The following is a 26,726-nucleotide window of genomic DNA, read 5'->3' on the forward strand; positions in this document are numbered from 1 at the left end:
AGAGAGAAAAGAAAAAAGAAAATTACTGAAACATAGCAAGCACCAAAGATGACTATACCAATTGTTTACTTTCAAATAAACCCACCTAAAAGTTAATGACAGGGAATTTTGGGTGAAGGTGGCAGGCTAAATTCATATATTAAAATTTCATTCTCCTGAAACTCTACTAAAAACACACTGAAATAATCTATTTTTAAAAGATAAAATCAAGCTGGGGCATGGTGGCATGCCTGCAATCCCAGCTATTTGGGAGGCTGAGGTGGGAGAAAAGAATTGCACGAGCCAGGAGGCTGAGGCTACAGTGAATTATGATCACACCACTGCATTCCAGCCTGGGCAACAGAGAAAGACCCAATCTCCTTAAAAAAAAAAAAAAAAAAAAAAAAGACAATAGGAAAGCAGAAAAACAACTTAACAAAGTTAAATTCTCAGTTGAGAGCAGAAAGAACTGAAAAAAAGAATGCAGTTTATAACAATCCTCAGAAGGCTGAGAAACTAGGAAAACTGGCTACCTTTGGAAATAAGTGGGAGAAAACCGAAGCAACAAGAGCTTTATTTAATTACCTACAGAAGTCACACTCCCTACACCTGCTTCCTAGGTTTACACACTGAGAAGCTGCTACTCTCATTCATGGGATGCAGGATTCCTGGGTGACCTTAAACGGAACAATGGGATAAAGACTGAAAATAGGATGAAGAAATTATACTAAATGTGGGCACACTAAATGTGGACAACCCCATCCTGCTCCCGCTGCCGTACCCCACGTTTCCCCACTAAATTCTGCAAAAGTTAGCAGCCAGATCTCTAGCCTCCAAGTATGAGGTTTGAAAAGACTGTTGTGGGGAACCTGATCAGTTCAAGAAGAACAACTAAAGATACTGAAACCAGAGGGTTCCCCAAATGGTCAGCACAAATCACCCCACTAAATTTACAAATTGACAAGCACCACCACATACTCAAAGCTTTCCAATCAACTACGTAATTCCTTTTTTAAAAAATAAAAATAGTATCTATCCAGTCTCCATCTTTAGTTATTCACTTTTAATCATGCAGGTACAATAAAGATTATCTGATGATGGTCTATAACAAGCTTGTCCAACCTGCAGCCCAAGATGCTTAAAATGTAGCCCACTACAAGTTCATAAACTTTCATACAACATTATGAGACATTTTATGAGTTCTGTTTTTGTTTGTTTGTTTGTTTTTTTAAAAAAAGCTCATCAGCTAGCGTCAGTGTATTTTATGTGTGGCCCAAGACAATCCTTTAAATGTGGGCCATGGAAGCCTGAAGATCTGCAACATCCCTGACAGAGACCTGAAAACATAAAAGACAATTTGGAATTAATAGACTAAGTAGGAAGAAAAAAATTTTTAAAAAGATTAAAATCCTCTGAGGGATAAAGATAAGATAGCCATGAGGCAAGAACAGGATGCTACAAAAGAAACATTCAAAGGGAAGAAAGAAAGCTCATGAAATCATTGAAATAACAGAAATAAAAACAAAACTCAGTAGAGGAAGATAAAATAAGGACATAAATTGGAAAGAAGCAGAGAAAAACTGAGTACGTTTCACATCTGAAAAGCAGAATTCTAGAAAAAGAGAGGGAATTGTTGTCAATAATATAGTTCAAGAACATCTCCTGCCACTGAAGGATATAAGATGGCAGACTGAAAGAGACCACTCAGTGCCTAACAAAACAGATTTTAAAAATCCAAAATAGACAAAAACAGACGTTATCCTCATGAAATTTTAGAACACTGAGGACAAAGAATTTCCTAAGAGCTTCTAAGAAAACACAGGTCACATAGCAAGAACCGAGTTCTTCATATACTAGAAACTAAAAGGCAGTGGATCAATGGACTAAAAATGATAAATGAAAATGTATTTCCAACCTGGAAAAGATCAGTCAGGTAGGAAGGTAAATAAAGACATTTTCAGAAGTACATAATGCCCAAAACTTACCTTCCACATATTCTCTGTCAGGGAGCTATGGAAGATACGTTCCACCCAAATTTACGGAAGAAATAAGATAAATTAATAAAACTGCAGAAAACACATGTAACACAGGAGAGAACACAAGATGATCTCCAAGATGAAGAAGAAATCCCTAAATTAATCATATGTAATGGTTTGTGGCCAAGGATAGCACTGGATCTAATACAAAGACCAGCTCTCAACTGAAACAATGCACGCGAGGACAGTAAAACTCAAGAGAGCACTTTTACTGATGAGGTTCATAGTGACACCAGTAAGCATACATGTTGAGACAAATGGCATAAAGTAGCACATACAGTGCCCTAACACAAGTGGTATCACTGAAGGCTAAAGTCTCTTCTAACCAACATCTTCACAAGGGCCTTCTGATTCCCACAGGCCGCAATAAAGAAAAAGACCATATCGGCCAGGCACGGTGACTCATGCCTGTAATTTCAGCACAGCACTTTGGGAGGCTGAGGCGGGTGGGTCATGAGGTCAGAAGATTGAGACCACCCTGGCTAACATGGTGAAAATGCGTCTCTACTAAAAATACAAAAACAGCCGGGTGTGGTGGCGGGCGCCTGTAGTCCCAGCTACTCCGGAGGCTGAGGCAGGAGAATGCCATGAACCTGGGAGGCACAAGTTGCAGTGAGCCAAGATTGCACCACTGCACTCCAGTCTGGGCGACAGAGCGAGACTCTGTCTCGGAAAAAAAAGGAAAAGACCATATTACCCAAACATGAGGCATTCTTCCATATATGCATACTTGTATCTAGATGACTAATCTCTGGAAAGTTATAAGAAAACCACTGGTTCTTTCCAAGGAAGGGATGGCCGAGAAAGGTAGACTAACTTTTAACATTGTTCACTCTTTTTAAGACCTTTGTATTTCTTATAGCTATTGCCTATTCAAAAACAAACCTCTAACAGGGAAAGAATGAAAGCTTTTCTTCAATATCTGAGACAAGGCAAGGATACCTAATCTTAACACTTATATTCAACATAGTCCTAGCCAGAGCAATCACATAAGAAAAGGAAATAAAAAGCATCCAAGCAGAAAAAAGGGGGCAAAATTATCTCTGTGCAGATGACATGATCCTGTATGTAGAAACCCCTAAAAATTCCACAATTACTAAAATAAATGAATTCAGTCAAGTAGCAGGATACAAAATCAATATACAAAAATCACATGCATTTCTTTATACCAATAATGATCTGAAAAAAAAAATCAAGAAAACATTTCCACTTAAAATAACATCAAAAAGAATAAAACACTTAGGAACAAATTTACTGAAGGAAGTAAAAGGTTTATATACTAAACATTATAAAATATTGACAAAAGAAACTGAAGACACAGAGCCGGGCGTGGTGGCTCACGCCTGTAATCCCAGCACTTTGGGAAGCCAAGGCGAGTAGATCACCTGAGATCAGGAGTTCAAGAGCAGCCTGGCCACATGGCGAAACCCTGTCTGTACTGAAAATATAAAAATTGGCCAGGTGTGGTGGCAGGCACCTGTAATCCCAGCTACTTGGGGGGCTGAGGCAGCAGAACTGCTTAAGCCCAGGAGGAGGTGGAGGTTGCAGTGAGCTGAGATCACACCACTGCACTCCTGCCTGGGCAACAGAGCGTGACTCTGTCTCAAAAAAAAGAAAAAAACTGAAGACACAAATAAATATAAAGGTATCCCTATGTTTGTGGACTGGAATCATATTGTTAAAACGTCCATACTATCCAAAGTGATCTACAGCTTCAATGCAAATTTCCAAAGGCATTTTTCACAAAAATAAAAAACACAATTCTAAAATTTGTATTAAATCATAAAAGACCCTGAATAGCCAAAAGAATCTTGAGAAAGAAAAAGTAGGTATCACACTACCTGATTTCAAGTTATATTACAAAGTGATAGTTATCAAAACAGTATGGTACTGGCATAAAAACAGACACATGGATCAATGGAACCGAATACAGAGCCCAGAAATAAACCCAAGCATATATTACAAGCTAATTTTTGACAAGTCCAATAAGATACAACAGGGAAAAGATGGTATCTTCAATAAGTGGTGGTAAGAAAACTAGATATCTATATGCAAAAGAATGAAACTGGACCTGATGCCTATCTTACACATCATACACAAAAAGCAACTCAAAATGGATTAAATACCTAAGACTTGAAACCATAAAGCTCCTAGAAGAAAATACAGGAGAAAAACTCCTTGATACCCTCCTTGACAATGATTTTTTGGATATCACACCAAAAGCTCAGGTAGCAAAAGCAAAAATAAGCAAGTGGGACTACATCAAGCAAATAAGCTTCTGCATAGCAAAAACAAAAACAGGGTAAAAAGGTAGCACAGAGATTAGGGGAAAATAATGGCAAACCACACATCTGATAAGGGGTTAAAATCCAAAACATATGAGGAACTCACACAACTCAGTAGCAAAAAACCCCCAAATAACTGGATTTTAAAATAGGCAAAGGACCTGAATAGCCATTTTTCCAAAGTCACACAAATGGTCAAATGGTGTATGAAAAGATGCTCAACACCATAATCATCAGGAAAATGAAAATTAAAACCACAATAGATATCATCTCATGTCTCTTAGAATGACTATCATCAAAAAGGCAAACACAAAAGTGTTGGTGAGGATGTGCAGATAACGAAACCTTTGTACACGGTTGATAGGAATGTAAATTAGCCATTATTGAAAACAGTATAGAGGTTCCTTTAAAACAATATAACTACCATAAGATGCAGCGATGCCTCTGTTGGGCATATATTCAAAGGTAATAAAATCAGCACCCGAGAGAGACATCTGCACTCCCACATTCATGGCAGCATTACTCACAATAGCCCAGATAGGAAACAAACTAAGTGTCCTAATGGACAATTTACTTATCCATTCAAGGACAGATGAATGGACGAAGAAATTGTGATGTGTGTATGTACATATGTAAGTCCTCCCTTAACGTCATCAATAGGTTCTTGGGAACTGAAATGTTAAGCTAAATGAACATACAGCATGTTCTCAAGTAACACTGTTTCCTTCAATCTAATTTTGGTATAATGCAATGAAAAAAAAAATCGGTTTTGTCATACTTTTTTTCCACCTCTTAACCACAGTTTCTAAGAACTTACTGATGACAATGAGGACTTAACTATACAATGGAATAGTTGGCCTTAAGAAAGGAGATACTGCCATTTGTGACAACATGGATGAACCTGGAGGAAGCTATGCTAAGTAAAGTAAGCTAGACACAGAAAAATACTGTATCATCTCAATAAGCAGAATGGGAGGCAGGGGGGTGAGAAGCTGAATATATAGAGAGCAGAATGGTGGTTACCAAGGGTCTGGGGGTGGGGGGATGGGAAAAAGTAGGTCGGAGGGTACCCATCTGCAGTTAGGTAAGATGAGTAATTCTAGAGATCAAATTAATACACAACATGAGAACATAGTTAATAATATTGTGTACTGAAAATTTGCTGAAAGAGGTTTTACATGCATACACACACACAGAGTAACTATGGAAGATGAAAGATACAGACATCTGTCTGACCAAAGTAATCATTTCACTATGTATACAAAGCATGTTGTATACCTCAGATATGTATAATAAAAATAAATGAAAAAAAAAAAAAAAAAAAAAAACCCGTATCCTACCTACAAAAACAGTTTCAAATGCATTATGTCTTTGGATTTAGCAAGGAATTCACCTTTGCAGGCCCACCTACATACAACATTATAAATATACCAGGTGATTCACTGTATTAAACACAGTAAAAGATTGAAAGAAGCCTAAAGGTCTATCAACAGGGGAAAGAACTGGTAAATTAAGTTGCTTATATTTCCGTATAAAGGAATATTTGGAGCCATAAAAAAATGAAGGACAGTAAAAAGTAGCAAGACAAGAGGAACAAAAACTATATATATACACATTTCCTTGTACATGCATAAAACACATCTGGAAGGTTACAGAAGAAACCTCCTAGGTTTCTGGAGATGTAAACTGGGGGTATGAAGGCAGGGGAAAGGGAGAGACTTCACTGTTTACCTTTTTATTCTTTTCCAATTTTAAATCATTTGAATGCATAACTTGTCTAGAAATCAAATTTTAAAAGTTGAGGGAATTAACATTACAGAAAGTAACAAACCTCAAGAAAGCAGCCACCTTCACCAGGTGGATAGTTTACCTCACTCTTCCCACTCTACAGTAGTTACGGAATGCCAGTCTCCTCCCTCCACTCAGTCTGCCCCACCTGCTGGCCTGCTACAGCCTCGGTGCAGTCCTATTCCCGCACCTCCAAACACGTCCATACATTGTGATGTTCTATCTGGGGCCACCGATTGAGAGGAAATGTGCTGTGTTTCCATTCTTGAGACAGAGTATTTTTATTTTCTTGAGGTTTGGGGTTTTTTTCTTGCAATAACAGGGTTCCTAGATCCCAGTAGGTGAGTGAGAAAGAAGTATGCTTTTATTGCATAAGGAATTTGTTTCTGATATACCAAAGTGATGATGTATGACTTTTCTTAAAGAAGTAGTTATTAGAAAAGTTAAAAATCAATGGAAACAAAAAGTCATAGGTATTGTTCCAATACTCCAGGAACATCACAGTTTGGATCCTGCAGAGGTGTGTAATATAACGTGTAATATTACATTCTGACAACCTCAAATTGAAAAATGCACAGCTGAAGATCACTTATAGTCAATACTACTTTTCAAACTTTAAGTTCATCAAGTCTCTCCCTAATTGTACATTTTAATAAAGGAAACTGTCAGATATGCTATAACACAGAGGAAAACGTTTATATACTCTTTCATTATAATTTTTCCACAACTTCCAAAATGAAGAAAAAGACATGGAAACATTAAGTTCAGAGAATAATTGTGGCAGACAATTCCCCCATCCTAAAAGTTCAATTACCCAAACACAGGCATGATTTCTTACTAACTGAAAAGGAACTGAATTCACATGTAAAGACAAGCGTGGGATTCTGTTGAGTTCTGCTGGACACAGAACACAACTGCCAAAGCACTGGTTTAGCGCTTGTATTCTAATAGCTCACGGTTACTGAGCACTCTACGCGTGGGAAGAGCCAGTGCCGGGTGCCTGGCATGCATCCTTGCACCTCATCAGCACAATTATCCTATGGGCTCATCCTGGTTCACCTATTTTATAAATGAAAACACTAGCATTAGAGAAGTTAAAAAATTTGCCTAAAAACATCCAGAGTAGGTTTCCACATTGCCCACTACTTTATAATGCTTTCCCAAGAGCACTGAGACATTATCAAAACACATTAGTGAAACAGTCTAAAACGTCACAAATTTTAGGTTTAATACAAAATGCCCAGAAAACGGCAGCATTATTAGAAATCTCAGCATAATGTAATAATAAGAACTTATGATGATTGTATCCTTTTCCTATTTTTTCTCCTGTATAGGCATATTAAATACCATAAAACTTATTTTAGGGGTGTATGTGTATGTGCAGTTTCAAGACAATAATCTAAAACATTTTTAATATGACGAAGTATGGCAATACTAAATATTTAAAAGGGATTTTTATTTAGCCAACAGCAGAAAGCAAAAATGTTGTCCAAGTAACATGCATTTATTTTATCCCTAGGAATGTACCTTTCCTTCCACAAAGCATGTGAGATCTTGGTATGTAAATGAACATGACGGACTAGTCATGAAAATATTGTATATTAAATTCCTTAAATTCTAAAATTGTCTTAGCATTTAACATCCAACACACTAAACAATTTTTTTTATATTCAATAAAAATAAGGACAAATTCAGTAAATTCAGATGGGCTATTTTATCACGTAAAGTTAAAAAAAGCAAAGGTAATTTTTCAACTGATTTTCTTTTACCCTGATACAAGTCAATGAGAAAATATGAAATTGAAACATATTACCATTTCTCAGTGTTTACAAACGGTAGTCACAGGGAAAAGCTTCCAAGGTCTCTTGTGTTGTTTTTAAAATATATTATAATCTCATAATTTGGGAAATAATGTGTACTATTATCATGAAACCTTTCATATTTTGTGAAATGGAGCACTTCCCTAATTTAAGAGACTATGGAAACCTTTTTCAGACATTTTTTTAACATCCTCAGAAATGGAAATTCTTGTTAATGCTGACCTGATCAATTCCTCCTAAGTTTATGGACTATTTCTTCACAAACTACAAGCCCCCAAATCAAATTATCTGTTCAATGGTATCTGAAATCAGTTATATACAAGCATCAGAAAGCTTTTCTCCCAGCAACATAGACCCAAAACACACTACTACAAAACAAAAATTATCAAGAACATACAAAAGACATATATATATATTTTTTGAGATGGAGTCTCACTCTGTTGACAGGCTGGAGTGCAGTGGCTCAATCTCGGCTCACTGCAACCTCTGCCTCCCAGGTTCAAGCAATTCTCTGCCTCCCGAGTATCTGGGATTATAGGCACGTGCCACCACGCCTAGCTAATTTTTATATTTTTAGTAGAGACAGGGTTTCACCATGTTGGCCAGGATGGTCTTGATCTCCTGACCTCAGGTGATCCACCCGCCTTGGCCTCCCAAAGTGCTGAGATTACAGGCATGAGCCACCAAGCTCGGCCACAAAAGACAAACCTTTTCAAAGCCACAATTACCTCTCACCTGGAACTGATCTACCTGCCATAACTCTTGTGCCTAATCATCTACTTATATCATAGGAGAGTGTCCCTCTTAAAATATAAATAAGATCATGGTGTTCTTCTTTTCAGAAACATTCAATGGCCTCCCATTCCACTGCTATTAAGCACAAACTACTGACACATCACCTTATGGTTGTGTTGCGATATACTGAGCTGCCCTTCTTGTCTGTCCATCTCTCATCTTCTCACTTTCTGACTGTCCACTCTGCTCACTCTGTTGGTCTCCACAACACTCTTCAAATGTACTCAGCACACTCTCACCCAGAGCCTTTACACTGGCTTCCTCACTGTCTGGGATGCTCTTCTCTCAGGTAATCAAGTGGCTCACTCACTCACCTCTTTAAAATCTGTGCTCAAATACTGCTTCCATTCATATGGACCCTAAACACCCATCTGTACTTCCAATTCCTTTTTTTTTTTTTTTTTTTTTTTTTTTTTGTGGAGATGGAGTCTTGCTCTGTCACCCATGCTGGAATGCAGTGGTGCAATCTCAGCTTACTATAACCTCCACCTCCCAAGTTCAAGCAATTCTTCTGCCTTGGCCTCCCAAGTAGCTGGGATTACAAGTGCATGCCACTGAGCCCAGCTAATTTTTGTATTGTTAGCAGAGACGAGGTTTTACCATGTTGGCCAGTCTGGTCTCCAACTCCTTCTTCTGCCTTGGCCTCCCAAGTAGCTGGGATTACAAGTGCATGCCACTGAGCCCAGCTAATTTTTGTATTGTTAGCAGAGACGAGATTTTACCATGTTGGCCAGTCTGGTCTCCAACTCCTGACCTCAAGTGATCTACCTACCTCGGCCTCCCTAAGTGTTGGGATTACAGGCGTGAGCCACTGTGCCGAGCCAGCCAATTCCTCTTAATCAAACTTTATTTTTACCATGGGACTTGCCAAACATGTTATAATCAACTGACTTTTTTTTAAGAGTTGGGTTACTTAACATTAAAATATAAACTCTCTGCAGAGAATTCTACCTGCTTTGTATACTGATATGATTTCCAACATCTGACATACAGTAGGTATTCAATAAATTCTGTTGTCTCAAAGCCAGCTGCAGTGGCACATGCCTGTAGTACCTGCTACTTGAGAGGCTGGGGAAGGAGGATCACTTGAGCCCAGGAGTTGGAAACCAACCTGGGCAACGTAACAAGGCACAGCCCCTTTAAAAAAAAAAAAAAAAAAAAAACTATGAAATAAAATATAATGGAACAGAAATAATTATCACTTCATTTCTAAATCAGTTGAAAATAAATATCCGCCCCCAAAATGAGCAAACCTATAGTAATCCTCTTTAGGATATAACTCATATTGGATTTTAAATTACTATTAAAATATTTTGCTATCTCAAGAATTCAGCAGGCTGAGCAGACCAGATGGCTCGAGCCCAGGAGTTCAAGACCAGTCTGGGCAACACAGCAAAACCCCATCTCTACAAAAAAAAAAAAAAATACAAAAATTAGCCGGGCGTGGTGGCCCGCATCCATGGTCCCAACTACTCAGGAGGCTGAGGGAGGAGGGACGCTTGAGCCCAGGAGGCAGATGTTGTAGTGAGCCAAGATCGTGCCACTGCACTCCAACCTGGGCAACAGAGCGAGACCCTGTCTCCCCACCAAAAACAAAAAAAAAAATTCAGCTAGAAAAATGTTACATTTACATTGATCAAGAAAATGTTTATAAACCAATAGTTTATGATGCACACTGGTGAATATGAAGTTATACCTGAAGCTTAAATGACAGCTTTTCCATTTCTAGAATGTATGCATCAAGTTCTACATTAACTTAAACATGGTATTATCCAAGTTCACAGTATCTGAGAAGGTTTATGTTATCTAGCAAACTAAAGTCAAGCCCTCTGTATTTCCCCACCTGTGATCTTCAAAGATACGGTGCTCCTTGAGATTTCTGAAAGGTAGGTCTGTTCTAAAATGTGTGAAAGGAAGAGAACCTGAAAAGGCAAGGTCTAAGAAGATCACTCATTTGGAAATGGCAAGGGTCACATCAGGGGTTATCTAAGTTAGTGTGATTTACCCTTTGGTAAATCACACACATATTTCAAAAGTTACTTTATATGCTTTAATTCTTGCACACATATTTCATGGAAAATAAATTAGTATTACCTCGACTATCATCCATTTCACCATCCCTTGAATGCTCTGATTGGATGTCTGGAGGGGTCTGAAGGACGGCCACGCTATTCTGATTTATAATCTTCAATTTCAATTTTGGTTTTGACCGTTTTCTTCTTGGAACTGTAACTGTGAGGCTCTGTAACTGAGTCATCCCTGATTCAGTCAAACACACACCATCCTGGGTATAAGTCTTGGGTGGGTCTAAAATTACAAAATCCCAAGAATAGAAATTTAAACTTTCATTTTAAATTTGACTGATTACTGTTCCAAAATACCCATGTCAAGGGAATGTGACTGTAGTTCTAGAAAGCAATTACGTATCTATGAAATGCATGAATAATTAACTTCACGATACCCAATAAAAACTAGGAACAATAGGTCAAACTTTCTGGGATTATAGGCAAAAAGGCTGCATATTTTTAAAAAATGGTCTTCCTAGGCTGGGTGCGGGGGCTCACACCTGTAATCCCCAGCACTTTGGGAGGCCGAGGCGGCAGGCGGATCACGAGGTCAGGAGATCAAGACCATCCTGGATAACACAGTGAAACCCTGTCTCTTCTAAAAATACAAAACATTAGCCGGGCGTAGTGGCATGCACCTGTAATCCCAGCTACGTGGGAGGCTGAGGCAGGAGAATCGCTTGAACCTTGGAGGTGGAGGTTGCAGTGAGCCGAGATCAAGCCACTGCACTCCAGCCTGGACGACAAGGCGAGACTCTGACTCCAAACAAAAAAAAAAGTGTTCCTGGCATTTCTATTTTCATGTCCTAATAAAAAGAGTTAGAAGCACTGCAACTAAACGCAATGCTCAGCTAATCCACTATGAGCTTTTTCCTAGAAAAGATCAAAAGATAGGGATCTATTTACATAAGAGAAGAGAGAATACTCCAGAAGTTCATCTGGAAAAATCAGAGTATCAACATAATTACTAATAGGGAGAGGTAATAAATAAGTACAAATCCTGCAGATTTAATTTTAAATGTACAAAACTGTTGTTCCTTAGAACAATTCCTGTACTATCCAAATGTTTTTGTATCAGGTGCTATTAAATACAAGTATTCAAAAGAATGATTGTTTAATAAGAATATCATATTAATCACCATACTAAGTTTATTTATTATTTTAAAAATTAAGAGATTGAATTAATTCTAAAATAAACCTGTTTGCTAACTAGGCCACATTTTCTGCTAACTGATAATTAAGCACAGTAATATATCAATGAAACCAAAGCAAGTATGGCATTAATGGTTATTCTAAGAGCTGTTATTTTTGTTGCCAACTTGCTGAAATTTATAGGAGTACTGCCCCAGTAAAGCTGGACGACATTTTATATATCATTGTGGAAATGATTACCAACATGAGGGAATTTGGATAGAACACCTATATGATTGAAGCAGGTTTCACGAGTGGTAAGCCAATTATGTAAAAATTAAGCAAAGTAAATTAATTAAATTAAGTAAAGCATTTCAAATTTTACCTAGCTCTTTTACTTTTGTGACAATTTGTGCTACAAGTGAAGATTCACAGCAGTCTGAGGAAGGCACTGAAACGAAAAAAAAAATCCAGGTAATTCTTTTCAGAAAAAGTAAAGTGTATTTAAATACTTATATATGATTAAAATTTGTTTCTATACTCATTTTATTAAAATAAATGTTTGAACACTAAAGTTAAAAGTGGTTTTTAAAGCAACAACAAAACAGGAAGTGGTGAAGGAAATACTCAAGTCATGGAGGAAAACCTGGCTAAGAAAGAATCAATATATTGGATTTTGACATATTGTCAATAACTACAAGATCATGTTCCTTGGAAGCAAAATTATAGTTTACATCTAAAGTATATGCTTTTTACTGTTTCATGTCAATTGTTTTATTAAAAGTTATGATAAGTCATGTGTAACCAAAAGTAATATTTTTCGTAAAATATTTGTCAAAGTAAGTTTCACAAAGACAAAATAGAGTAGAGCTAATCTAATTCATTGGTTATGGACAGTAAGGTGCAAGTGAGTGGTACAAGAGTGCAGACTCACAGTTTAAATTATTCTCTTACCATTAGACGCAGGCATATAGGGTCTGCACATGCTACAATCAAAACCAATGTCTGCTACATTTTCCACTTCTTCCTCAGTATTTAAGTTTTGACAAACTGCATGCATCCATCTAAAAAGACCATATTTGTACATGTTTTTTAAAAAATGGAATATACTGATAACTGCTACCTTTTAAAACCTGTAACACTGACCGTCTTCAAACTTAAAAGCCCTAAGCCTCACATGCTCCTCCTACCTTGCCCTTTTCTCCTAACTATCCCTATTAACAGAAAACTTTCATAAAGCTAAGAAGGAAATAAAAGGAGTAAGAACAACTATTAGAGAGGAAGCAAAGCACATTACATAAGGAAGCCAATTATTTTATCATCATATATTAAATATTTCAAAGACAGCAAGGAAGCTAGTTAGAGCAAACAGAAAGGTATTCAGAAATACTGCAAATGGCAGTGCTAGCATGTATGTGCTCCATGCAATGCATCTAATTTGAAGTAGACATATCTCATGTAAAGCAATGTTGAATGGTAATTGGGAAATAAAGTAAAAAGTTGTCTTGCATTGGAACAAAGAATTAGTAGGCAGAGTCCCAAGAATACTGTACTACTGATGAAATAATACTATTAATAATAATATATGTTCACTGTTTAACTTCTAAAAGAGTACAACAATATACCAATGAAAGCAAGGAAACATTCTTGATTTTGAAATTCCACATAATTACGTAGGGCAGGCAGAAGGTGGTATCTAATATCTAGATATCTAGTATTTAGAGCTCTGAGAAAAAGTGGTTTAAGGAAAACAGAATGTGTTAGATATTCTTTATAATTTATTAAAAGATTCAGAAACCCTCCATAAGAAACGGCATAGATGAAGGCAATAATTCTCCATCTAATTTCAAGGGATTCTTAAACCCTCAAAAAGGCCTAAATTAAAAATCTTTAGTCGTGGCCAGATGCAGTGGCTCACGCCTATAATCACAACACTTTGGGAGGCCGAGGCGGGTGGATCACAAAGTCAAAAGATCAAGACCATCCTGGCCAACATGGTGAAACCCCATCTCTACTAAAAATACAAAAATTAGCTGGGTGTGGTGGCACACGCCTGTAGTCTCAGCTACTCGGGAGGCTGAGGCAGGAGAATCGCTTGAACCCAGGAGGCAGAGGCTGCAGTGAGCCGAGATCGTGCCACTGCACTCCAGTCTGGCAACAGAGCGAGGCTCAGTCTCCAAATTAAAAAAAAAAAAAAAAAAACTTTAGTCTGGAGTTGAGAATTCAAAACAGGAAATCACTTCTGTAAGTTTCTAGGTGACTAAAAATCTACAAAGCAAAAAGTTCTGTACCTAAAACTTATGATCAAGGAAAAGCTATTTTCCATTTTCTTTTTGCTACATTTCAAAGAGAAAAGCTTTAAAAAGATGAAAAAATAGCACAATACCTATCACATTGTCTACATTGCAGAATAAGATCTTCTTCTCTATAGTTTCGATAGCAGACTGGACAGGAAGATAAGCTTGCACAAGGAGCGCACTGTGTGTAATTGTTCTGCCATTCACATCTTAGACCTGCAGATGTTGCTCCACAGTGTCTGCACCAAACACACCTGAAATCCAAATCCCCCCGAAAAGTCTCAATTTTATTTTCTTAGTTATTCAGTTACTGTAATTCAGGAAGCTACATATGAACATAATGGGGGAAATGATTTAATGTGTAGGTGAAAATTTTTCTGATTAGTGATATCCATCATAGCATATGTGTATTATTCAATTAAATAGATGTGGCTAATTTTTAAAAACTAAAGTGGTATGAGAAAGTTCTGAACTTGAAAGACTAGAAAGGCAAACAAATCCTAGAGTACCATTTGCACTTCCAGCCTCCTTTGGGAACTGTCTGCAATGGAGGGTCTAGGCAGTAGGTGTGATAACTTATGTCACAGTCATCACACAGCAGGAGTCTTCCTGGGTCAGTTGCCTTCCCACAGGCCTCACACACAGTGCACTCAAGACACCTCCAACCTTTGCTAAGAACCACTTTAGTGATCTGTAAAAGAAACAACCAATCCATGTGATTTATGCATTAACCTAACATAATCAAATATACTATATAAATTAATATGGTGCTTACGTACCTAGAAGCAGAAAAGAGGCAATCAACTAACATTTATTGAGCACCTACGGAGGCCCAATATTGGGTTGGGCATGTTCATATGCACTTTTAGGAGCCTACTGAGCAGAATAATAGAAAGTGGCATATATTTTAATGCCTTTTTAAAGTCCACATAATTACCTTATGCTGTACATTTAATGTCCACTATATTTATAGATATAGTGACCACATTTTAAAGAAATCAAGTAAGTTTCCCTATTACTGATACATAATTTGAAAATACATCAACAAAATCTCCATCTACGTTTCCATGCTTAAAATCAATAGAAAAAATATCAAAAAAAAAATGTAAAACATGAGTTCTTAGGGACATTTTATGATCTTAGAGGATTTCTATTTAGACTCTGAAGCTAGGAATTCCGAAGTTCACATTCACTCCTCTGTTTATTCTCCTCTCTCTCAAGGGTGTTAGTCAAATATTTGGGAATCTCCAAATCCCTAACAAACTCCTGAAGGAAGTCACACCATGTAATATTAAGATTGTGGAACTTCTTAAAGATCTCAAGGGACTAGGGTGTACAGATAGAACCAACCAAGTGCCCACATGATAATGACACAGCAGGTAATGAGGGTGCAGAATAAAAATTCACATCATGAGGTACATGAAAGCCTAAAAGCTAACAGAGAAGAAAACAAAAGAGTTAAATTCAAAGGAACACCTATCAGAATGGCACCAAACTTCCCAACTCCAGATGCATAAGTTTCCAATTCTACAGGAAAACACTTTTCAAAGTCCAGTTCTCAACCTAGCTACACAAGCAACTGTGTGTGAAGACAGAATACGTTGTAGACACAGGAAGACTCAAAATTCAGCTCCCTCATTCTCCTTCTAATAAAGTTACTGAGAGATATGTGGAACAGAATGAGGATGTATTATAAAGAAAAGGAAGACTTGGGATCTATAAATCAACAGATCCAACAAAAGACATTCAGGCCAGGAAAGTTTAAGGATGAGAACAACACACCTAGAAGCTACCGGCATATTTCAGAGCAGGAGAAGGGAATGTCCAGGAGGAGGGTAGGACTTTTCCCAGAAAAAAACAGTACTTTAAAAAATAATCTCATATGATAGTTGTATAGTAGGCAAAAACAAAGAACAAATGGAGAGTCACTATTACTTTGTTATTAAAAACTCCATGAAAGACAAAAGAAACTCATAGTACACTGTTTAGATCTGCAGTGAACATTCACTGAGTCAAAACCAACACCCTATTAATTGAACTAAACATAGTAATACAACTATATTGGGAGAAGGAAGGAGGTGTATTTTAAGACCTAAATCAGAATTGATTTATTCATAGCAGAAAGTCGACAAAATCTAGCACTGATAAAGCAGTAAACCAGTTTATCATTTAGAGCTATAGCACTAACTACAAGAAAAAAGACCTGAAAAGATGAAAAGTGATTGCCTCAGACATGGAGGTAAAGTAATACAAGGGTTGGTTGTTCATTACAAGGCTTTTTTTTTTTTTGAGACGGAGTCTCGCTTTGTTGCCTGGGATGGAATGCAGTGGTATGATCTCAGCTCACTGCAACCTCCGCCTCCCATGTTCAAATAATTCTCCTGGCTCAGCCTCCTGAGTAGCTGGGACTACCGGAATGAGCCACCACACCCAGCTAATTTTTGTATTTTTAGCAGAGATAGAGTTTTACTATGTTGGTCAGGCTGGCTCGAACTCCTGACCTCAAGTGATCCACCTGCCTTGGCCTCCCAAAGTGCTGGGATTACAGGTGTGAGGCAACACGCCCGGCCCATTACAAAGCTTTTCATGTCATTTGATTTTTAAACATGTATATTTATTAGTTTGATTAGCTTATTGATTTTTAAGAATCTGTCTTAGATTACCAAGTTAATATATTACTTGCCCAAATGAAGGAAATGGCCTAGGAGTAAGATCAGGGTGGCTTAGAGCAGCAGCCAGCAAACATTTCCAATAAAGGGCCAGAGAGTAAACAGAAAGTTTTGAGGGCCATATGATCTGTTGCAACTTTACAAAAACTCTGCCAGTATAAGGCAAAAACCACTACAAATATATGTAAACAAAAGAACATGGTCATATTTCAATACAAGTTTATTTGCAAACACAGGAGATGGGCCAGATTTAGTCTATGGGCCAGTCTGCCTCACCCTGGCTTCAATGATGATCTGAAGATAAAGTGGCAGACAGATCTGGGGTGTTTAGTGGCAGAATTTTTAAAATATTTATTTTCATTCCTACTAAGTTTTCTTCACAGATACCTGTGGCCCCTTTTACAACCAAACTCTCCAACTTTCTCAGTTTATATTCACTCTTCAACACACTACACTCTGGTCTCTACTCCCACATCCACTCAAAACTGCTTAAGCCAGGCTTGTCAAGACCTTCTTATTCTCAAATCTAACAGAAATGTTAGTGTTTGTGTTTCTTGATTGCTAGTACTTCAACACTTGAACAATTTCTACCTCTGTGAAATTTCCTTTTAACCTAGGTACTGGGGTTGTACTATCAAGTCATTTTTTTCTTCTGCTGAACCAGTTTAGGCTTAGTTTTAAAAGTTGTTTCAAATAAGATGTCATCCAGGATTCCAATCATGGTACTCTGTCCAAAATTGTTACAGATATGTTTTATAATCTAATACGGATACATGCTTCAACTATAATAGAGTAGGTGGGACCAGCCTGTTCTCCCATAAGATAGTAGAAAATTGGACAAAATGTATGAAACAATTGTTTTCAGATATTGGACAACACATAGTACAGGAGACAGTGGTCTCTGAGAGGAAGGACACACTCAGGGAGTCCTGTGATACTCTGCCTAGAAACATTTTTCAGAAGGAGAACTTCATCAGAGAACAATCCATGGCCTCCCTGAGGTTAGGGAAGGTGAGGCAGTGGAATGTGCAGGACACAGTACTCAAAATGAAGAAGCATAAGGACTAAGAGCTCCAGAAATCTAAAGGATTCCCCTGAAATCTTCGGCAGAACACCAAGCTGCACTTCTATAAGGCCAAAGACCCCCAACCAGGGGAAAGTACACCTACTAGGAATTTGTAAGCTGCACAGTTACTGAGCTTGCAAAAGGCTCAAAGACAAGTGAAGCCCAACTAGTCAGAGTACAAAGACAATGGTGAACAGGGGGTAGAATTCAGTAGAGATCCCAGAAAGGCCAAGTCTTAAGTATAGGGTTAAACTAATGCTAGGACTGCAGCTACCAAAGTGTGGTCTAGGGAACCCCAGTGGGCCTGTAAGGTTAAAACAAGTTTAAATAATACTAGGATTTAATTTGCTTTTTTTTACTTTAATTCATTCACAATTATACAGTGCTATTTATAGAGGCTACATGTTGCATCGTATCATTACATTGACATTATGCAGGTTGTGCTTCTGTAGTCTTGTGTTATAAAATATTCCTAGTTTTAATTCCTAAAATGGTGAATAGTCCATAGTTAAAATCCTCATAAACAAAAACTATCGGGTCCTCAGGAATTTTAAAGAGTGTTAAGGTTCTAAAACCATAAAGTCTGAAAACATCCACCTCAGAGTGAAGGCTTTCTAGACTTGCCCGAGAAAGCTTAAAAAGAAGCTTCAAAGGTATCAAACTTATCCACAAACAATTGCCTCCTACAACAAAAATTCAAACTAAGTCAATTCAAATATCCCTAGTATATTTCTAGATACTGCTGTATTTCTCAATCAATGAGACTGCAGTATCCTACACTGTCCAAAACAGCGTCATCGTATAAAAGGAACCACAAACAATTTTTAAAAATAAAATTCTAGCTCTACCAGTAACTAGGTGTTTGACAGTGAACTAATTGTCCAATCTTAACTTATGTAAGTCGTATTTAACTCATCTGTAAAATGGGAATTCAGTAATTGTTGGATGGGTTAAAAGAAATACATTACTACCTTGAAAGGGATCTTATTCAATTTCCTTAGGTCCAAAACACTAAGTATTCTAAAACACAAAACCTAATAACAGCAACTTTTATACAAAGTACAAAGAAGAAAAGAAACATATTTTATGCATATATAACTCTATTTTTTTAATTGGCTTTATATACTCTGTCTTTTTCAGTCAAATACCATGAGCAATTAATTTTAAAAGACTACATAAATTAACCGTACTAGCCTTCTATTTTGGATATTATTAATTACAATCTTTCATTTTGATTCCTAAATTCACAAAAACCTGTATTACCCTATAAAAAAAATACTAGTGTAGTTATCAACAAAGAATTCTGAGGGAGATAATGTTGATTTGCTTACTACACTGACATTTTACTGACAATGATATAATACAGTCACGTTTGAAGGGCAGGGGAGAAAAGTATAAAAATCACTCATAGTTCATGACCTATCACTGAAACTGAGGTTAGTATTTATATTACATGGTATGGCAGTACTAGAAAAGATTTACTTGTGGAGTACATTAAGACCTCTGCTGTACAGCTATACCTCCATGCCTGCCTCCAGTGGCCATGACACTTTATTCAAATATGTAAGTTTTATTAAGACTGAGTTCCTATAAAGAAAAACCAAGAACCTTAGATTCAACACTGAAGTATTGAGACCTGTCCATATTTAAAACCAAGCACACGATACCACTTAAAAGGTTCCCTAGAAAGCCTCTATCCTGAAATGCTTGAAAGTGAGCAGTGCTGACTCTCGATTATTACCAATTGCATTAAATATGACACTTGTTTTGTTTCTTTTGGCTGTAAAGAGAAAATGTCTTTTTGTATATGAGTGAGCATAGAGAGAGAATGTGGGAAAGAACAGAATGGGCTAATAAATTTTTTACTAAATACTCCAGTTCTCAGCTTTTTAAATCAACAGACAAAATGAATCAGTTAAACCTAAAATCTTTGTGAATAGTATAAATTATCTTTTAAGTTAAATGCATATATTTTTATGTTTTACTTTTTCAAGACAAAAGCAGGACATTAGTACAATATAAGATTTATAGAGGAGCAAATTTCTTGAAATAGCAAACCCTTAAAAGCAGTATTTAAAGTACTTAAATACTGTCACATATGTATAATATTCATCATACTTAACTGTAAGAACTGGGAGTTCATGTTACCACTCAAATCAAATAAAATTCACTACATTTTTGTTAACTCAATTTAAGGATGTTTACCTTAATACTGACACAGTATGGATGGTAACACTGACCACACTGAGAACAGGCAAGTAATCTTCCTTCTGCTCCTTGGCCAAAACTGCCACAAACTACACACATATCCTGAAGTTAAGAAAACAGAACATATTTTAAATGGAGACTAAGCTAAAAATCTACAAATTTTACTTTAAAAATACCTTCTTAACTAATATAGCTCTAGAGCTAAATATTGGATGACTTCTGTATATATGAGATAAAGCAGAAATGTGCAAGGAGGAATTCAATGAGGAAGACAGTAAATTGTTAAGTTCAAACCTGATTCAAAGTGAACTTGTCACTACTAGAAAACAACACAACTGTATTGTGCATAGAGTTTTCTTCATCATCCTTATTTGATGAAATATCTGCAGCAGACACCTATAAAAAGCAAAATACACAAAATATGAAGTTATATTTTTCACTTGTTTTACACTTAACTGGAAAGCTTCAGAAAATTCATAATCAAAACATATATTTTTGCCAAGGTCTAGAATAACAATTTCAAATACTATTAATGCTAAAATACTACCATAAAATGGAGTCATAACATTTTATTATTCACCTAATTCTCTCTTGGGAGGTAGAATTCCTATAGACCAAGAAGTAATGAGAAAATATAATAACCCTGTCTTAGCAAGACTTGATTATGCAGAATTCTAATCAAGAAACTATAAATGATAACATTATATGTATGTACATACACAAATCTATCACTCTATTTTAGTGACACACACTTGGGATCTGCTATGTAGCTAGTCTGAACTGAGATGTACTGTAAGCATAAAATACAACACCTAATTATATATTACATGTTGAAATGGTAATATTTTACATATATCAGTCAAAATGGAAGGCATTAAAATTAATTTAGCTTGTTCCCTATAACCTTTATTTTGTTTTGAGAGGGAGTTTCACTCTTGTTGCCCAGGCTGGAGTGTAATGGTGCGATCTCGGCTCACTGCAACCTCTTCCTCCCGGTTCAAGCTATTCTCCTGCCTCAGCCTCCCAAGTAGCTGGGATTACAGATGTCCACCACCATACCCAGCTAATTCTTGTATTTTTAGTAGAGATGGGGTTTCATGATGTTGGTCAGGCTGGTCTCTAACTCCTGACCTCAAGTGATCCACTGCGCCCAGCTCACTGTAACTTTTTAACGTAGCTACTAGGAAGTTTTAAATTGCATATGTGGTTCTCATTATATTTCTATTATACCACTTTAGAATATTATTTTGAATAATATCAAAATTTCAGTATTATCCAAATGATTATCAACCAATATTGTTCAGTCTGGACTTACTTCTATTGACTACATCAACTAAGTACCCACTGGTTTGTTACTAATTTCTAGAGTGATCATGAAACAAAATAAAGCTCTGAATTAGAAGTTGTAGGAGAAGACAAGGAGGGCAGTGCCAAAATCATAAAATACAATCCTCTTTCTTTAAAAAGCTTACAACCTAAGCCTGAAAAGACAGAGTTGAAACACAACAGGTTATGTTCAAGGTCAAAACATAAAACAATAGAATTACTTTTCTTGAGGAACAACTGAAAGAAGATTAACCAGCTGGGTGTGGTGGCTCATGTCTATAATCCTAGCACTTTAGGAGGCTGAAGTGGGTGGATCGCTTGAGCTCAGGAGTTCAAGACCAGCCTGGGCAAGGAGGTGAAATCCCGTCTCTACCAAAAATACAAAAAATAGCCAAGCGTGGTGGCACACGCCTGTAATCTCAGCTACTCAGGAGGCTGAGGCAGGAGAATCACTTGAACCTGGGAGGCAGAGGTTACAGTGAGCCAAGATTACACCACTGCACTCCAGCCTGGGTGACAGAGCGAGACCCTATCTCCCAAAAAAAAAAAAAAAAAAAAAAAAAGAGGAAGAGAGGAAAGAAGGACGGAAGGAAGAAATGACGGAAGGAAGGAAGGTAGGTTAACTAAATAGAAGGACTACATCTCAGTATTTTTCAAAATAAATATATTTAAAAGCAGTTTTTTGGGTTTTTTTGAGACAGTCTCGTTCTGTCCCCCATGCTGGAGTGCAGTGGTGCGATCTCGGCTCACTGCAAGCTCCGCCTCCCGGGTTCACGCGCCTGCCACCACGCCTGGCTAATTTTTTTGTATTTTTAGTAGAAATGGGGCTTCACCATGTTAACCATGATGGTTTCGATCTCCTGACACAGTGATCCACCCGCCTCGGCCTGCCGAAGTGCTGGGATTACAGGCATAAGCCACCGCACTCCGTCTAAAAGCAGTTTCAATGGACAGTACTAATGCTTTATAAGAGCAATTTACAGTCATATGAACCCTAATAATGCCGATATTCATCATTACAGAATAAGTAAAACAACGGCAAATCCAAACATTAGAAAATTATGCAACATTTTAAAAGCAAGGAGGCAGAAATTTATATGGACTCTCATTCAAGAAATTATCAAAAGACATTGTTGAGTGAAAAAATAAATTGCAGAACAGTATGTGAGGTGTAGCACTTATAAAAACATGCAAAGTCATTATATGTAGTCTACGGGCACATATAATAGGTTGAATCTTAAGAAACTGCTGCTTTTCATCAGTTCAGAAATAATATTGGCATTTCATACGGATCAACCTAATATATAAAGATACCAAACTAGTAACAGGGAAATAAGAAGGACTGAGGAGTTAGCAATGGTAAATTCTGATCTACCCATAATGCTTTAATTTTGTACATAGAAAAAATGTATCGATGTATTATATGCATACTTCAAAATTAGTTTTCAAAGATTTTAGAGAATCATCCAAGATGATTCACAAAAGCAGAATCATCATGATCAGTAAGAAATTAAGTGACCACTAAAAGTAATCATTAATTCAGCCATAGGACTAATGATGCATTGAGAAGACTATTAAGATATATAATTGTGGAAATGGCTACAATAGAGATAAAGTATCTATTTCTACCTCCCAATCACTAACAGAAATTTCAACACTTTATACACACTGAGCAGCTCAAAGAAATTGTAACGATCCATTATTATTTTTAAAAGGAAATTTAACCAGTGAATGCTTTCACTGAAAATGATAAACAATATATTCCCAGTATAAACCAGAAACAAAGTCTGCAGTAAAAAATTACAATGTCCCTAGATTCAAGTGGGAGGTGGAGAGTTATATTTAAATAATAAGTGCAGAAAAACCAAAATATTTTAAAATAATTGTCCATGCAAGAAAGAAAACAGTATCATCTAGCTTGAGGACCCACTGTTTTTATTTTATAATTTATTTCATGACCTTTAGACTGCTAGAAAAATAAATTACCTTGAGGGCAAAGGTAAACTTTGAGAAAATAAGTGCTATTGTTGCCTGCATAGATAATAGTGCGATTTATTCAGAAGGTGATAGATATTTCATTTTCTTAGACCACAGATATAAGCCAGGGAACAGAAAGCTCTGACCTAAACTTTACAAATGTCCCTTCCAAACAGCGACACAAAAGAGTAAACAAAAAAAGAAGATCAAATTAAACTCAAAGTGAGAAGACAGGAAAAAAGAGATGAGAATATAAATCAATAAAACAGAACGGGGAAAGAAAATAGAGAAAAGTCCATGAAAACAATGGCTGACTCAAGAAGATCCATAAGATTGATAAATCTCTAGCCAGACTGATCAGGAAAAAAATAAGACAAGATACAAAGTATTAGTATTGAGAATAAGGAAGGTGAAATCACTACAGATTCCACAGGTATTAAAATAGTAAGAAATATTATGATCAACTCCATTCCTTTAATTTGTCAAGATAGACAAAATGAACAAATCTCTTGAAAGATGCAAATTTATGCAAGGGGAGACAGATAACCTAAATAGGTACCTGTTAAAGAAACAAAATTTGTTGTTAAAAACCGACCCACAGGGCTGGGCACGGTGGCTCATCCTGTAATCCCAGCACTTTGGGAGTCGGATCATCTGAGACCAGGAGTTCGAGACCAGCCTGGCCAACATGGTGAAACCCTATCTCTACCAAAAACACAAAAATTAGCCAGGCATGTTGGTGCACACCTGTAATCCCAGCTACTCAGAAGGCTGAGGCAGGAGAATTGCTTGAACCTGGGAGGTGGAGGCTGCAGTGAGCGGAGATCACTCCACTGCACTCCAGCCTGAGCACGGTGGCTCACGCCTGTAATCCCAACATTTTGGGAGGCCAAGGCAGGTGGATCACCTGGGATCAGAAGTTCGAGACCAGCCTGGCCAACGTGGTGAAAAATTGTCTCTACTAAAAATACTAAATAAAGCCAGGCGTGGTGGCGGGCACCTGTAATCCCAGCTACTCGGGGCTGAGGCAGAGGAGTCACTTGAACCTGGGAGGTGGCAGATGCATGAGTCGAGATCGCGCCATTGCAATCCAGCCTGGGCAACAAGAGCGAAATTCCATCTCAAAAGAAAAAAAGAAAAAAAAAGAAAACAAAAACCACCCCACAAAGAAAATTTCAGGCCAAGACAGTTTCACTAATAAATTCATGTATAATATAAGAAGAAATATTTCCACTACTACACAACTTTTCCAGAAAACTGAAGAGGAGAATACGCTTCCTGATTCATTCTAAGAAGCTGGAGTTATGCTGATACCAAAACCAGACGAAGACATCACAAGAATGTAAGACTACAGGCTGGGGCATGGTGACTCATGGCTGTAATCCTAGCACTTTGGGAAGCCAAGGTGGGAAAACTGCTTGAGCTCAGAAGTTCGAGACCAACCTGGACAACATAGTGAGATGCTGTCTCTATTAAAAATTTTTAAAAAGGAGTTGGATGTATGTAGTAGGACACACACCCATGGTCCCAGCTACTTGGGAGATGGAGGTGGGAGGTCGAATCTGGAGTGAGCTATGATCACACCACCGCACTCCAGCCCAGGAATTAGAACAAGAACCTGCCTCAGAAAAAAAAAAGAAGGGAAAAAAAAAGTGCACAAGTCTACAACCGTGGTGCATCCAGTTTTATTAATACTCAGCAAGAAAAGGGAGTACACTGTTAACAAACGCAACAGCATAGATGAATCTCCAAATAATTGTGCTGAAATAAATCAGTCCAAAAAGCGTACAGTTCTGTAGGATTCTACTTATATACAACTTTAGAAAATGCAAACTAATCTTGGAAATGAGGACGGATGGCAGGGGGAATGCAGAAAATTACAAAGGGGCATGAAGAAACTTTGGGAGATGAATATATTCACTATCATGATAGTGGCATCGCTTTCAAGGGTATATACATATATCAAAGCTTATGGAATTGTACATGTCACATATAGCTTATATCAACTATACCTCAATAAGCCTGGTTTTAAAATTTTTCTTTTTGAAAAAAGGACAAGAATCTAAGCTTCCTTACTCCTTCTGGCTTAGTAGTAAACTTGAATAATTTCACCTGTACTTAAAATGACATTTCAGAATTTTAAAAACAGGATTTTAATAAAATAGCGAAGTTATTACATAAAATATTTGCTAGTAGTTAGCAAATATATTTGTAATGCATATATAAATAAAGCCTCATAACATGATATAAGCAAATATCTATCAATCTTAAAATTTTTTAAATAAAAGAGCAACTATATTACACACTGACTTTATGGAGAGGGTTGGCATAGAAAGATAAGGAGTCAAAGAGGAAGGTAAGGAAAGAGAAAGGATGAGAAAGTAAATATACAAGAAAATGTAACCAGAGGCTCAAAAAAAAAAAAAGGCAAAGTAAAATAAAATAAACATTTTGGCCTATTTATATGATTCTTAAGATCAAAATAACTTGCTGTGAGATTTTCATCAATTGACATATAGATTAGAGAAAATATACATGAAGCAAGCCTCACCCCAGGTAATACAACAGCTCCGATTCCACTTTTCAGCTTTGACCTGCCTCGGCCACCTCGCCCCGACAGTCCTGCACCTCGAGGTCTCCGCTTTCCTGGAAATCCAGACCCACGGCCCTATGTAACAGATTAGGAAAAGTCAACATTCTTTGACAGTCGAAAAGAATTTTTAAATCCAAATGCCACTGAGATAAAACATTTTATTAAATGTTACACAAACACTTTTTTAGGTAAGTATTTGTATCTTTAAAAGCATACTCCACAACTTAAAAATCTAAATATAAAATGTTTACAACCTTAGAATCATACCTTGGGCCTGTCACTGTGAACGATTTCAGCAAGCCTTTGCATGATTTTTCTCTTTCCCACTCCTACGTTCTCGGTGGCTACAACAACTACAGCCTAATCCAGATATTTCGAAGTGCAACAAATTGTATTTAATATAGAGTACAGAGTATAAGGAAGAACTCTCTCATTAACTGGTCTTGCAGTGATTACAGTAATAGCTAGTATCTATTGAGTACTTACTATGTACTAATTTAAGTATTTTTTACTCTCGACAATCCCATATAATAGGTTTTATTATCCCCATTTTAGATGACTTTGCTGAGGAATAAAAAGGTTAAGTAACTTGTCTAAGGTCACTTATCTAGCAAGTCTGGCTCCAGCGTCCCTGGGTTGGAACCATATTCTGTACTGCTACATCAGCATGAAAGTTCATTTTTGCTAGTG

The 26,726-nt window shown here is 37.1% G+C and overlaps 1 protein-coding gene across 7 annotated transcripts in view; it reads right to left on the minus strand.

Moving 5' to 3' along the window:
- KMT2C (lysine methyltransferase 2C) overlaps window positions 1-26,726 on the minus strand; it is a 230,332-nt gene that overhangs the window by 80,510 nt on the left and 123,096 nt on the right. For all 7 annotated transcript variants that reach the window (XM_026447023.1, XM_026447019.1, XM_026447024.1 and 4 more), the window contains exons 15-22: window positions 25,995-26,111; window positions 20,435-20,536; window positions 20,138-20,242; window positions 14,707-14,888; window positions 14,287-14,451; window positions 12,855-12,964; window positions 12,286-12,351; window positions 10,798-11,010 (exon numbers count right to left, since the gene is read on the minus strand). In XM_026447023.1, the coding sequence (XP_026302808.1) occupies window positions 10,798-11,010; window positions 12,286-12,351; window positions 12,855-12,964; window positions 14,287-14,451; window positions 14,707-14,888; window positions 20,138-20,242; window positions 20,435-20,536; window positions 25,995-26,111 (1,060 nt within the window). The remainder of the gene's footprint in view (window positions 1-10,797; window positions 11,011-12,285; window positions 12,352-12,854; window positions 12,965-14,286; window positions 14,452-14,706; window positions 14,889-20,137; window positions 20,243-20,434; window positions 20,537-25,994; window positions 26,112-26,726) is intronic.

This window comes from Piliocolobus tephrosceles, chromosome 8 (assembly GCF_002776525.5).
Source record: "Piliocolobus tephrosceles isolate RC106 chromosome 8, ASM277652v3, whole genome shotgun sequence".
Lineage (NCBI taxonomy): Eukaryota > Metazoa > Chordata > Mammalia > Primates > Cercopithecidae > Piliocolobus > Piliocolobus tephrosceles.